At 42.8% G+C, this 14,996-nt stretch overlaps 1 protein-coding gene across 1 annotated transcript in view; it reads left to right on the forward strand.

The window, feature by feature from the left end:
* Nucleotides 1-14,996, forward strand: part of rlim (ring finger protein, LIM domain interacting) — a 68,913-nt gene that overhangs the window by 27,791 nt on the left and 26,126 nt on the right. The window contains exon 2 of the mRNA XM_072270918.1: nt 5,780-5,988. Coding sequence (XP_072127019.1) covers nt 5,802-5,988 — 187 coding nt within the window. The 5' untranslated portion in view covers nt 5,780-5,801. The remainder of the gene's footprint in view (nt 1-5,779; nt 5,989-14,996) is intronic.

Genomic DNA, 14,996 nt, shown 5'->3' on the forward strand with positions numbered 1-14,996 from the left:
GCAGAATTTCTCAACATCCCCGCCCATCCCTGGCCCCCACCAGTCCTGCCGGAGGGTTGTGATCATGCTCTGCCTTCCCTCATGCATCGCCCCATGATAAAACTTTAGTAGTATCAGTCTAATACAGGGTGGGGCCACCGCAACTCTTTCCTCCCCATGTGTCCAGCACCCATCTGATCCCTCGTTTGCTCCTTTCCTCCTCCATTTTTCCTTCTCTTCAGCCTCTACCTCTTCATACAATTTTACTAAACTGGCTTCTGTCGTTTCCTGCTGCACACTTGCAATTTCAATTGCCTCTTGTTCCCCTGCTTCCTTATTTGCAGTAATGTCTGCCCTCGGAGGAACTGAGGAAAACTTTATGTTCTGGAGTGGCCGCAGTCTCTCTGAGTATCCCCTGGTGTTTTTGTTCCTTCACTATAATCTGAACAGCGGTCAGTGTGTCAGTTTGTATAGGGTCCTGCTTAGGGGGTTTATACAGACCCTCCTCTATTTTAACTGGGTCTATCTCTACCTGCCCATAATCTTGCTTGTCTCTAGCCCACACAGCTGGGAACTGCTGACAAGGTAACCCATAGACACCATCCTGGCTCCAGTCTCTAATGATCGGGGCAGCTGCGCCTATGCTAGCCAGGCCGTGTATTCCGTTGGTTGTACGCGTTCGCTGCCCCTGGTTCGTCCATACTATTTCTTCTTTTCCTGAATCTATAACAGCTCCTGCTTCCCTTAGGATATCTATTCCAAGGATCGTGCCTTCATTATTTGGACATACCCAGAAATACACTGGAAACTGTACTCTCCCGATTTCTAGTATTTGCTTCTCGCTTCTTTCTGCTTTTACTGTTTTTCCTCCTACACCCCTGATATAACTGGCCTGCCCGGTTGTTGGTAAGGGCAAGTCTGTTATCGATACAGATGCCCCTGTGTCCATTAACATATTGCATTGCCGTCCCCCTAACAATGCCGTAATGTACATCCGTGAGTCTTCACAGCTGGCCTTGGAGCCTGCTGCCACATCCTTTTAACATAGAATCATAGAAAATAGGTGCAGGAGTAGGCCATTCGGCCCTTCGAGCCTGCACCGCCATTTATTATGATCATGGCTGATCATCCAACTCAGAACCCTGCACCAGCCTTCCCTCCATACCCTCTGATCCCCCTAGCCACAAGGGCTATATCTAACTCCCTCTTAAATATAGCCAATGAACTGGCCTCAACTGTTTCCTGTGGCAGAGAATTCCACAGATTCACCACTCTCTTTGTGAAGAAGTTTTTCCTAATCTCAGTCCTAAAAGGCTTCGCCTTTATCCTCAAACCGTGACCCCTCGTTCTGGACTTCCCCAACATCGGGAACAATCTTCCTGCATCTAGCCTGTCCAATCCCTTTAGGATTTTATACGTTTCAATCAGATCCCCCCCCCCCTCAATCTTCTAAATTCCAACGAGTACAAGCCTAGTTCATCCAGTCTTTCTTCATATGAAAGTCCTGCCATCCCAGGAATCAATCTGGTGAACCTTCTTTGTACTCCCTCTATGGCAAGGATGTCTTTCCTCAGATTAGGGGACCAAAACTGCGCACAATACTCCAGGTGTGGTCTCACCAAGGCCTTGTACAACTGCAGTAGTACCTCCCTGCTCCTGTACTCGAATCCTCTTGCTATAAATGCCAGCATACCATTCGCCTTTTTCACCATCTGCTGTACCTGCATGCCCACTTTCAATGACTGGTGTATAATGACACCCAGGTCTCGTTGCACCTCCCCTTTTCCTAATCGGCCACCATTCAGATAATAATCTGTTTTCCTATTTTTGCCGCCAAAGTGGATAACTTCACATTTATCCACATTAAATTGCATCTACCATGAATTTGCCCACTCACCCAACCTATCCAAGTCACCCTGCATCCTCTTAGCATCCTCCTCACAGCTAACACTGCCGCCCAGCTTCGTGTCATCCGCAAACTTGGAGATGCTGCATTTAATTCCCTCATCCAAGTCATTAATATGTATTGTAAACAACTGGGGTCTCAGCACTGAGCCTTGCGGTACCCCACTAGTCACTGCCTGCCATTCTGAAAAGGTCCCGTTTATTCCCACTCTTTGCTTCCTGTCTGCTAACCAATTCTCTATCCACATCAATACCTTACCCCGAATACCGTGTGCTTTAAGTTTGCACACTAATCTCCTGTGTGGGACCTTGTCAAAAGCCTTTTGAAGATCCAAATATACCACATCCACTGGTTCTCCCCTATCCACTCTACTAGTTACATCCTCAAAAAATTCTATGAGATTCGTCAGACATGATTTTCCTTTCACAAATCCATGCTGACTTTGTCCGATGATTTCACCGCTTTCCAAATGTGCTGTTATCACATCTTTGATAACTGACTCCAGCAGTTTCCCCACCACCGACGTTAGGCTAACCGGTCTATAATTCCCCGGTTTCTCTCTCCCTCCTTTTTTAAAAAGTGGGGTTACATTAGCCACCCTCCAATCCTCAGGAACTAGTTCAGAGTCTAACGAGTTTTGAAAAATTATCACTAATGCATCCACTATTTCTTGGGCTACTTCCTTAAGCACTCTGGGATGCAGACCATCTGGCCCTGGGGATTTATCTGCCTTTAATCCCTTCAATTTACCTAACACCACTTCCCTACTAACATGTATTTTGCTCAGTTCCTCCATCTCACTGGACTCTCTGTCCCCTACTATTTCTGGAAGATTATTTATGTCCTCCTTAGTGAAGACAGAACCAAAGTAATTATTCAATTGGTCTGCCATGTCCTTGCTCCCCATAATCAATTCACCTGTTTCTGTCTATAGGGGATCTACATTTGTCTTTACCAGTCTTTTCCTTTTTACATATCTATAAAAGCTTTTACAGTCAGTTTTTATGTTCCCTGCCAGTTTTCTCTCATAATCTTTTTTCCCCTTCCTAATTAAGCCCTTTGTCCTCCTCTGCTGAACTCTGAATTTCTCCCAGTCCTCAGGTGAGCCACTTCTTCTGGCTAATTTGTATGCTTCTTCTTTGGATTTGATACTATCCCTAATTTCTCTTGTCAGCCGCAGGTGCACTACCTTCCTTGATTTATTCTTTTGCAAAACTGGGATGAACAATTGTTGTAGTTCATCCATGCAATCTTTAAATGCTTGCCATTGCATATCCACCGTCAATCCTTTAAGTGTCATTTGCCAGTCTATCTTAGCCAATTCATGTCTCATATCTTCAAAGTTACCCCTCTTTAAGTTCAGAACCTTTGTTTCTGAATTAACTATGTCACTCTCCACCTTAATGAAGAATTCCACCATATTATGGTCACTCTTACCCAAGGGGCCTCTCACGACAAGATTGCTAATTAACCCTTCCTCATTGCTCAAAACCCAGTCTAGAATAGCCTGCTCTGTAGTTGGTTCCTCGACATGTTGGTTCAAAAAACCATCCCGCATACATTCCAAGAAATCCTCTTCCTCAGCACCTTTACCAATTTGGTTCACCCAATCTACATGTAGATTGAAGTCACCCATTATAACTGCTGTTCCTTTATTGCACACATTTCTAATTTCTTGTTTAATACCATCTCCGACCTCACTACTACTGTTAGGTGGCCTTAAGAGGCGCTGTCGCTAACTCTTTGATCTGATCGACAGTCAGACTAGTTGCTAATGGGGTGAGTGAGTGGGTTTCTGCCGTCTCCTTCACCTGGGTTTTCCCCCTCCCTTTTGGTCACTGTCTCCAGCCATGTCCCGATAGGCCACAGCTGTAGCATATCAGCTCCTTCATTGCCTTATACCTGGTCCGGCAGTCCTTTGCAAAGTGCCCTGGCTGCTGGCAAGCAAAGCAAGCCCTCCGGGACATCACAGCAGCTGCATCCACTTTACGATTTCTCTTGCCTTTTCTTTGGTCTATCTCACTGGCCCATGAAACTATCTCAGAGTAGATGGACCCTACCGTTATGCCTAAATCTAAAACTTCTTGGTGGCCTGAACTCAGGCCTTCCTTCAGCATTTTTAGGAAGACTCGGTTGTCCCTCCCTAGGTTATCCAACCCGGAATACTCCTCGTACACTTGGTATTTACGTTCTGCATAATCCATGGCTGTCTCGTCAGCCTTTTGAATCACTGCCATTATCATTCCCCAGCTACTCTCGCCTCCCCCCAGGCGCTGCCTTACTTCCCCTTTAAAAGAGCGATATCTTTCTTCATTGCTGGCGCTCCCGATAGTTGCCCATGTACCATCCCACACCCCCTGGGCCATCCTGTCCCACGTATTCCTCGGGCACTTGGCTTTCACTAACACATGTATATCTTTAGGGTGCACCTGGTGAATTTCAACCATTTCCTCGAGTTTGCGCCAGAATTCTGAATTCCCACATGCGACTTTAAGTGAGGGCAACTCGGACAAAATGCTCTGTTTCTCCCCGGGGGTAAAGGGCTTATGAATAGTCGTAATCAAGGTCAAGGGCTGGCTCAGGTCATCAGGGTTCTCAACCTGATGTTGCCTGACCTCAGTAGGTGCCATTCTGGTAGATCTATCTGGGTAAAACCTCTTCCTGAGATATCTCCATGTTAATTCCCACACTACGCAAAATAAAACCGCAGAGTACGTATTCCACAATCTGCCAGTTTTGAGTACCCGAACTCATGATGCCTGCCGTATTCCTTTGCATCACACTTGCACACGCATACACTAAAATGCAGCTCCCCGAACGAGTATACACGCCCCTACGCTGGCGTCTCGAACCGTACCGTTGGTTACCACCTTTCGCAACTGGTGGACCCAAGTTAACCAAGTCAACATGCAAACATTCCTGACTTACATAAACACACATGCACACGCACACACTACTTTAATATCTACCAGTTCAGCTCTCCACGTTCGTGATTACCTTGTGATCCGGTGCACCACCGACTGAACAGATCCAAGTGTGAGTGTTACCTTAGAAAAATACTCACCAACTTAGACTGCTAGGAACACTGGCCACACGACGGGTCACGAAGGTATCCCACTTCTGACACCAAATGTTGTATCGTGAATGAAATTACCAGAGAGACAGAGTCACTGGTAGATACAAAGCAGCTTCTTTATTCGACACAACAAGGTACAGTAGGCATCTTACGGGCGGAGACGCTTTCCGCAGAAAGGTCTGCTAGCTAAATGTGGGCTCGATATTTATATGCTAAACACAAAGGCAATCGCTACTTAAAAAGTTACAGACAATGCATAGACAATGCTTCCTATTGAAGCTACATACAAAATCTCACGCCATCCTTTCCTCCTGACGCCAACATGTCTGGATTGGTATCTACAGCCTTTAGGAATGTAAGTTAAGTCTACAATACATTTATTTGGCATTTCCTGTTCTAACATAGAAGACAATTCATACAATTAATATTTATAATGTATAGGTGATACTACCTTCAAAACTACAGCATCAGGCACCAGAAGCATCCTGTATTTACACCTTTTAGGAAGCCCATTGTGGTGGACTCAATCCACTGTCCTTTGTCAAACAGTTAAAATAGAAGTCTGGCGGCCAAAGTCATTTAAGTGTTAACAAATCATCTACCCCAAAAGAATCCACTTTAACAAAAATCAATCCCTGTACCCGGATGGAAGCCTGAGAAGGGTTTATTTGTCATATACACCGGGAAAGCATTAGCTCCTTTTTCAATACTTTTGTGTTCTTAAAGTAATTTGGAGCATTAAATTGATAGCACTGGGCTTAATTTATATTTAAAAAAAAATATACATTATCACCATGTTTTCTCACTGTTTTCCTTAGGTGAAATCTGTTTTATCTCAGTATGGAAAATGCTGCTAATGAAGATGGTGGAGGTAATGAGCAGGCTGACACTTATTCTACTAATGAAGATCAGCGCAGGCATCAGTCGGACCGCCTAGACCGGGAGGAAGCCTTCTATCATTTTGTCAATAATCTGAGTGAAGAAGAATACAGGCTGATGAGGGATAATAACCTGTTTGGTACTCCAGGTAGGCAACCTAACAAAATAAGTACTCTTTCTTGTTTTGAGTAGAGGTTAAAACAGTTATTATACTTTACGTTGGAGACCAGACAGAAAGGTTATCCATGAAAAGTTGGGATTGATTTGCCCAATTAATCTGACATTCAGTCGCCTTGTGCAGACAGATTTGCTTTGTCCCGTGATATATTATTTGTATACATCTTAATGATTATTGAGAATATGCTTATTGTACATTTGTGTCTCTGAGCACTGTTGTAAATTTTTTTTTTCCAGACTGGGTTTCAAAAGTTTTTTTCAGACTAATTAATTGTTTGAAGTGCATTTGATGTAGTTCACATAGATTTTTAATAAGGTTTTTGAGAAAGTTCAAATGGCAGACTTCCTAAAAGAAGTAGGAACTTGGATTCAAAATTGACTTAACTCTATTGATTACTTTTAAAAATTTTCGTGGTTTCAATATAAAGGAACTGGATTTAAATGTAGCAGCATGTTTCAGAAGTTTTCACATGTGGTTGATGGTCAGGTTTGAAAGCTGTCGGCCAGGAAGATTTCAGCTGGAAGGTCAGTTGGGGAGGAGAAGGGTTTATGGAATTACATTACCATATTGTGCCCTTCCATTTTTCTGCATGCCAGACGTTGAAGAGCCACATTGCATTGTGCTAATATTTTTAATTCTTTATCTTTTCTTCTCCCATCTTCAGCAAAGCGCATGAGGATATTTCCTTTACTTACTTGTGATGAATTTTATTCTTCTCCATTCCCTTTTACATTTCCATAAAAGTGGCATCCTGGTTACCTCTTTCCTTCTGTTTGTGTTTCTGTTCTTTTTTTGCTTTCTTCTCTGTGTCTTGATCTGTTTTCCTCCACAGGGGAGCTTTTGGGTCCTGCGTTAAGAGTGATCCACCCCAGCACAATTCTACTTTCAGGTCCAATGGGATCTCACCAGGGTCAAAGGCCATCACTGAAGAGCCACAGCTGATCAGAATAAGGCCATAATAAAAAAAAAATAAAGTCAAGTAGGCATAATGTGGAGCATAGTATGTTTTCCCTGGGTGTGAGAATTGAAAGGTGAATGTATATGGTAAGTGGGCAGGTAAACTCCCATTGTAATGTGCCAGATGGAAAACGATGAAGTAACATTTGCTGGAATTACAAGTATCATGTTGTGCAAAATTTCTCCAATACTGCTCTTGTATATTCTCTTTTGTATGTGTGATATTTCTTATTCTTGGAGTTGAAGGTAAGAGTAACAACAATAATCTCAGGTTATATCCTTTGGAAGGTTGTCATAAGACCTCGGAGAAGAATTAGGCCATTCGGCCTTCATATCTGCTTCTGCATTTCATGATGGCTGACTTAATATCCCTCTCAACCTCATTCTCCTCCCTTTTCTCTGTAACCTTTGATGCCCATATCAATCTTAAGAACCTGTCAGCATCCCCCTTAAGTAAACCCAATGACTTGGTCTGCACAGCAATGAATTCCAGAGATCCAGAGGGCAAAGAACAAAGACATTTTTCCTCATCTCTGCTCTGAATAGCTATCCCTCAATTTTGAGGCTGTACCCTCTGGTCCTAGACTCCCCCACTATAGGAAACATCCCTCCAGATCCACTCTATCCAGACCTTTCAATATTTGATATATTTTAGTGAGATCACCCGCTCATTCTTTCCAAACTCCAGCGAGTACAGGCCCAGAGCCATCAGACAGTCATCTGTAAGCCCTTTCATTCCTCGAATCAATCTTGTAGAGGTCTTCTGGACTATCTCTGATGCCAATACAACCTTTCTTAGATAAGGTGCCCAAAACGGCTCACGATACTCCAAGTACTGTCTCTCTAATGCCTCAGCATTATATCCTTGCTTTTGTATTCTAGTCCTCTAAATGAATGCTAACATTGCATTTGCCTTGCTCATCACTGACTCAACCTGCAAGTTAACCTTTAGGGAATCTTGCACAAGGACTCCCAAGTCTCTGCAGCCCTGATTTTTGAATTTTCTCCCCATTACCAAAATAGTGCATGCCTTTATTCCTTCTGTCAGCGTACATGACCTTGCACTTCTCTGCATTATATTCCATCTGCCATTTCTTTGCCCATTTCCCCCCCCATCTGTCTAAGCCCTTCTGCAGATCTTCTGAACACTACCTGCCCTTCCACCTATCTTCGTATCATCTGCAAACTTGGCCATAAAGCCATCAATTCCTTCATCCAAATCATTGACTAAATCATATATATAGCTAGAATGCCTTAGTCTTTTGCACAGCACTGTACTTGTCAATGAGGAGTGGAGAGCGAGTTTGTAAATCTGACAGGAGCAGAGGATGTTGGAAATGGCAGGGGTGAAGCACTGCGTGAAGGATGTGCGACATGTGGCAGAGGAGCCGGGGCGGGGAGGAGTGGCACAGGTGCAGAAACACCCACCTTGTGATACCATGCAAGGACATTTGATTCCAAACAACTCGGTGATTAAGCATTACAGAATGTCTCTTTGGTGCTTTACGCTGATTCCCCTCTTTCTTCCTTTTTTCCCAACCATGTTTCTCTGCCCTGTTTCCCCCCTCAGTGTGTAATAGAGACCCATATCGGAAGAGGGTTGATCATTACTCACATGTCATGAATTTTTTTGTGGCAGCATTATAGTGGAATGCATAAGATTTCTATATTACTATGCAAAAGTCTTGGGCACCCTAGCTGTAGATATGTGCCTAAGACCTTGCACAGTATTGTCCAACATGAAAAGAAGCTGTCCCAACACTGATCACAAAGTTTTCAGTGTCATTTGATATCCTTGTGCATTTTCTTCATGTTGCTAGTTTGTCAAAATATAGTTTACGGGGAGGGGATCTATTATTTTGTGCAGTTTCAAACTTCCGTTTGTGAACTTGTGACTGATTTTTCATGGAGTATTTGATATCCTTCAGTATACAATGCCAGACTTTTAATTGCAATTATAATGTAAAACTTCCTATTTAATATATTTGTAACTATATTTTGTCACAGTCTTCCTCTACTGTTTACATTTAGACTTTCTATTAGAAAATCCAAATGCAAACATGATAACGGTGTTCTAACTTCAGACTGCTAAAATGACTTTCTCTATAGTGTTTTCTTGTAGGCTAGCTCCTTTACCTTGGTTGCAATGTGGAGAATGTGAACCAGTTTCCATACCCATTCAGGATGTGCATATTGTTTTGCACTACAAACAATTCCTGTTGAGGATCAGAGATGGAGAGGGCCAGCAACTTCAAATTCCTCAGTGTTATCTTTTCGAAGGCTTGTCCTGGGGCCCAGCACATAAGTGAGATTATGAGGAAAGCATGGCAGCACCTCTACTTCCTGTGGAGTTTGAGATGATTCGGCATGACATCTTAAACTTTGTCTAACTTCTATATTGACTGGATGCATCACAGCCTGGTATGGAAACACCAATGCCTGAATGGAAAATCCTACAAAAAGTAGTGGAAATGGCTCATTCCATCACGTGTAAAGCCCTCCCACCTTTAAGTACTTCTACATGAAGTGTAGAGCAGAAAAGCAGCATTCGTCGTCAGGGGACCTTCCCCCCGCCAGGTCATGCTCTCTTCTCACTGTTGCAATCAGGAAGAAGGTGCAGGAGCCTTCCTTAGAACACATACCACTAGGTTCAGGAACAGTTGTTACCACTCAACCATCAGGCTCTTGAACCGAAGGAAATAACTTCACTCAACTTCACTTGCCCCGTCACTGAAATGATCCCAGAACCTATGGATGCACTTTCAACGACTCTTCATCTCGTTCTCGAAATTTATTGCTTATTTGTTATTATTGTTTCCTTTTTTTGTATTTCCACAGTTTGTTGTCTTTTGCACACTAGCTGAAAGCCCAAGTTGATGCAATCTTTTATTGATTCTATTATGGTTATTATTCTATTATAGATTTATTGATCATACCTGCCAGAAAATAAACCTCAGGGTTATATGTGGTGATATATATGTACTTTGATATGGAAAAAAAAATTACTTTGAACTTTGAAGCTGAGACTGTCTTCAGATTGATGTTTAATGGTAATCAGAAGGATTTTAATCAGAGAAGTAGTCGAGAGTTGTGATTGAAAAGCAAAAAACTTGCGGATAGTAGAAATCTAATAGTTTAAAGTAAGTTTATTATCTCTGTATACTACCTTGATACTCATTTTCTTTCTGGGATTCACAGAACAGAGAAATACAATAGAATCAATCCACAACTACACACAAGCATAAACTGACATGCAATCAATGTGCAAAAGAAGAAACACTACAATAAATAAATACCGATAACATGAGTTGTAGAATCCTTGAAAGTGAGTCCATAGGTTGTAGGAATCAGTTCAATGTTCAGGTAAGTGAAGTTATTTTAGGGATAGGATATATGAGCAATTGGAAACCCGTGCTCTAATTAGGGAGAGCCAGCATGGCTTTGTGCTGGGCATGTTATTGTCTTACCAACTTAATTGAGTTTTTTGACAGGGTGATGAGAGATTGATGAGGGTATGGCAGTGGATGATGGATTTTATGAAGGCATTTGACAGAATCCCTCATAGGAGACTAATCCAGAAGATTAAGATGCATAGAGTCTGCAACGAATTGGCTGTTTGGATTTAGAGCTGGCTTGCGCATAGAAAACAGAAGGTAATAGTTGAAAGGACCCATTCCAACTTTTTTTTTAGCTTGTGGCACCAGACAGTCAGCCATTCTTGTCTGGCGCATAGTGTCAGGATTGGTCTCCTTTCGGATTAACCGGGTCACAATATGAATGTTCCTGACTCGACCCCTTTTTTTTATATGAGGCCGAGTGGCTAGCTCGACGCTCAACCCGCATGGATGGAAAGCGTGCTCGGGGGGGTGGCCGACTTGGATTCGAACTCAGGAGCCTTTGCTGATGTCATTGTGCCACCAGCTGACCTTCCAACTGGAGGTCTGTAATTAGTAGTGTTCTGCAGGGATCTGTGTTGGAACCTCTGCTATTTGTGATGTATATACGTAAATGACCTGGATGAAAATATAGGTTCTTGAGTTAGTAGTTTGTGGATGATACTAAGATTGGTGGAGTTGTGGGATGTGTAGAAGACTGGCAAGGAGTACAGTGCGTTATAGATCAGTTGCAGATATGGGCAGTGGAGTTTAACCCAGATAAACGTGAGGTATTGCACCTTGGTAGGGCAAATACAAGGAGACAGTACACTGTTAAGGGCAAGATCCTTAACAGTGTTGCTGAGCAGAGAAATCTTGGGGTCTAAGTTCATAGCTCCTTGAAAGTGGCTACGCAATTCGATAGGCTGATTAAGAAAGTTTATGGAATATTTGCTTTCATTTGTTGAGGCATTGAGTAAGTTAAGAGGTTATGTTTTAATTTTATAAAACTCCGGTTAGATCACATCTGGAGTATTGCATACAGTTCTGGTTGCCCACTGCAGGAAGGGATGTTCAGGCTTTGGAGAGGGTGCAGGAGAGGTCTACCAGGATGCTGCCTGGTTTAGAGGGCGTGTGGTATCATGAGAGACTGGATAAACTTAGGTTGTTTTCTTTGGAGCAGCAGAGACTGAGGGGAGATCTTAGAGTTTTATAAGATTATGAGAGGCATAGAGTAGACGGGGAGTATCTGTTTCCTCGGGTTGTAATTGCCTAATACCAGAGGGCATGCATTGAAGAGGAGAGGGGCAGGTTCAAGGTTGATGTGAGGGGCAAGATTTTTTACTCAGTGGTGGAAGCCTGGAATGCCCTGTTTGGTGTGGTGGTAAAGGCAAATACATTAAAAGCTTCTAAGAGATATTTAGATAGGCACATGAATGACAATAAGACCATAAGGTGTAGGAGCAGAAGCAGTCCATTCAGCCCATCGAGTCTGCTCCTCCATTCAGTCATGGGCTGATCCAATTCTTCTAGTCATCCCCACTCTCCTGCTTTCACCCCACACCCTTTTATGCCCTAGCTAATCAAGAACCTGTCTATCTCTGCCTTAAATGCACCCAGTGACTTGGCCTGCCCAGCTGCTCGTAGCAGCAAATTCCACAGATTTGCCACCCTCTGAGTAAAGTACTTTCTCCACACCTCTGTTCTAAATGGACGTCCTTCAATCATGAAGTTGTGTTCTCTTGTCCTGGACTCCCCTACCATGGGCAATAACTTTGCCATATTTAATCTGTTCAGTCCTTTTAACATTCGGAATGTTTCTATGAGATTCCCCCCTCATTTTCCTGAACTCCAGGAATACAGCCCAAGGGCTGTCAGACGTTCCTCATACAGTAACCCTTTCATTCCTGGAATCATTCTTGTGAATCTTCTCTGAACCCTCTCCAATGTCATTATATCCTTTCTAAAATAAGGAGCCAAAACTGCACACAATACTCCAAGTGTGGTCTCAGGAGTGCCTTATAGAGCCTCAATATCACATTCGTGCTCTAATAATCTTTACCTCTAGAAATGAATGCCAACATTGCATTCACCTTCTTCACAACTGACTCAACCTGGAGGTTAACCATTAGGGTATCTTGCACAAGGACTCCCAAGTCCCTTTGCGTCTCTGCATTTTGAATTCTCCCCCCATCTAAATAATAGTCTGCCCGTATATTTCTTCCACCAAAGTGCATGACCATACATTTTCCAACATTGTATTTAATTTGCCACTTCTTTGCCCATTTCCCTGAACTATCTAAATCTCTTTGCAGGCTCTCTGTTTCCTAAAAACACTACCTGCTTTTCCACCTATCTTTGTATCATTGGCAAATTTAGCCACAAATCCATTAATACCATAGTCCAAATCATTGACAGACGTCGTAAAAAGCAGCGGTCCCAACACCGACCCCTGTGGAGTTCCACTGGTAACTGGCAGCCAGCCAGAATAGGATCCCTTTATTCTCACTCTCTGTTTTCTGCCGACCAGCGAGTGTTCCATCCATGCTAGTAACGTCCCTGTACTTCCATGGTCTCTTTATCAGCCTTATGTGCAGCACCTTGTCAAAGGCGTTCTGAAAATCCAGGTACACCACATCTGCTGCATCGCCTTTGTCTACCCTACTTTTAATTTCCTCAAAGAATTGCAGTAGGTTTGTCAGGCAGGATTTTCCTTTCAGAAAACCATGCTGGCTTTGGCCTATCTTGTCATGTGTCTCCAGGTATTCCTTAATCTCATCCCTAACAATCAATTCCAACAACTTCCCAACCACTGATGTCAGGCTAACAGGTCTATAGCTTCCTTTCTGCTGCCTCCCACATTTGCAATTTTCCAGTCATCTGGTACCATGCCAGAATCTATTGATGCTAGATAGATCATTGTTAATGTCTCTGCAATCTCTCCAGCTGCTTCCTTCAGAACCCGAGGGTGCCATTCCAAAAATTTCAGGAGATTTATCAACCCTCAGACCATTAAGTTTCCTGTGCACCTTCTCAGTTGTAATTTTCACTGCACAAACTTCACTTCCCTGACACTCTTGAATGTCTGGTATACTGCAAACGTCTTCCATTGTGAAGACTGATGCAAAATATGCATTCAGTTCCTCTGCCATTTCTGCATCTCTCATTACAATATCTCCAGAGTCATTTTGTATTGATCTACCCATGACTCTTTTTTTACCCTTTATATACTTATGTGAGAAAGATGGAGGGATATGGGCATTGTATAGGTAGGAGTGATTTCATGTTTGGGTGTTCTTGATTTGCTTTTTAGCTGGTTCGGCACAACATTGTGGGCTGAAGGGCCTGTTCCTGTGCTGTACTGTTCTATAGTTGCAACAAAAAGTTAGTGAACCCTTTGCAATTACCTGGTTTTCTGCATTAATTATTCATAAAATGTGGTCTGACCTTCATCTAAGTTGCAATAATAGACAAACGCAATCTGCCTAAGCTAATAACGCACAAACAATTGTACTACTTCTTGTCAATACTGTTTAAACAATCGCAGTCTAGGTTCAAAATAAGTATGTGAATCTCTGGGATAATGCCTACTACAAAAGACACTTGGAGTCAGGTGTTCCAATCAATGAGATGAGATTGGGCTGTAGAGGTGCCTTGCCCTATATATATAAAAAATACACAAAGCCAGGTTACTGGTAGAGCCTGCTCTTCTCAAGATCTGTATGTGCACTGTGCCTTGATCAAAACAACTGTCGGAGGACCTTAGAAGAAGGAAAAGGCTACAGAAGCTTTTCTAAAGACCTGAGTGTTCATGAATCCATAGTAAGAGAAACTGTCTCCAAGTGGAGGAACTCAGTACTGTTGTGACTCTCCCTAGGAGTGGGCATCCTGTAAAACTCACAAGAGTGCAACATGCAATGCTGAAGGAGGTGAAAAAGAACTGAAGGATAACAGCAAAAGCACTGCAGAAGTCTCTAGAACTTGCTAAAGTCTCTGTCCATGTGTCCACTATAAGAAGAACACTGAACAAGAATGGTGTTCATGAAAGGACACCATGGAGGAAACCACCGTTCTCCAAAGCAAACATTGTTGTATGTCTTAAATCTGCAAAAGACCACCTGGATGTTCTGCTGTGCTTCTGGGACAATGTTCTGCGGATATATAAGACAAAAGTTGAACTTTTTGGCAGAAGTGCACACCTCTGTTTGGAGGAAAAAGGGCACTGCACACCGACACCAAAACTTCATCCCAACAATGAAGGAGCAAGAAGCATCATAATTTGGGGCTGTTTTGTTGCCCCACGGCCTGGACAGCTTACAATCATTGAGGGAACAATGAAGTCAAAATTGTATCAAGACATTTTACAGGAGAATGTCAGGGTAACGATTTGTTACCTGAAGCTTAATAGCTGGATGGTGCAACAAGACAATGATCCATAGCATAAGAGTAAATCAACAACAGAATGGTTTAAAAAGAAGAAAATTTGTGTTTTGGAGTGACCAAGTCAGAGTCTTAACTCAATTGAGATGCTGTTGCAAGACCTGAAGAGGGCTGTTCATGAAAGCTGTCCCAGAAATATTGATGAACTGAAACAGTTTTGTATAGAGGAGTGATCTAAAATTCCTCCTCGCTGTTGTGCACATCTGA

Source organism: Mobula birostris, chromosome 10, assembly GCF_030028105.1.
Source record: "Mobula birostris isolate sMobBir1 chromosome 10, sMobBir1.hap1, whole genome shotgun sequence".
In the NCBI taxonomy this organism is placed as follows: domain Eukaryota; kingdom Metazoa; phylum Chordata; class Chondrichthyes; order Myliobatiformes; family Myliobatidae; genus Mobula; species Mobula birostris.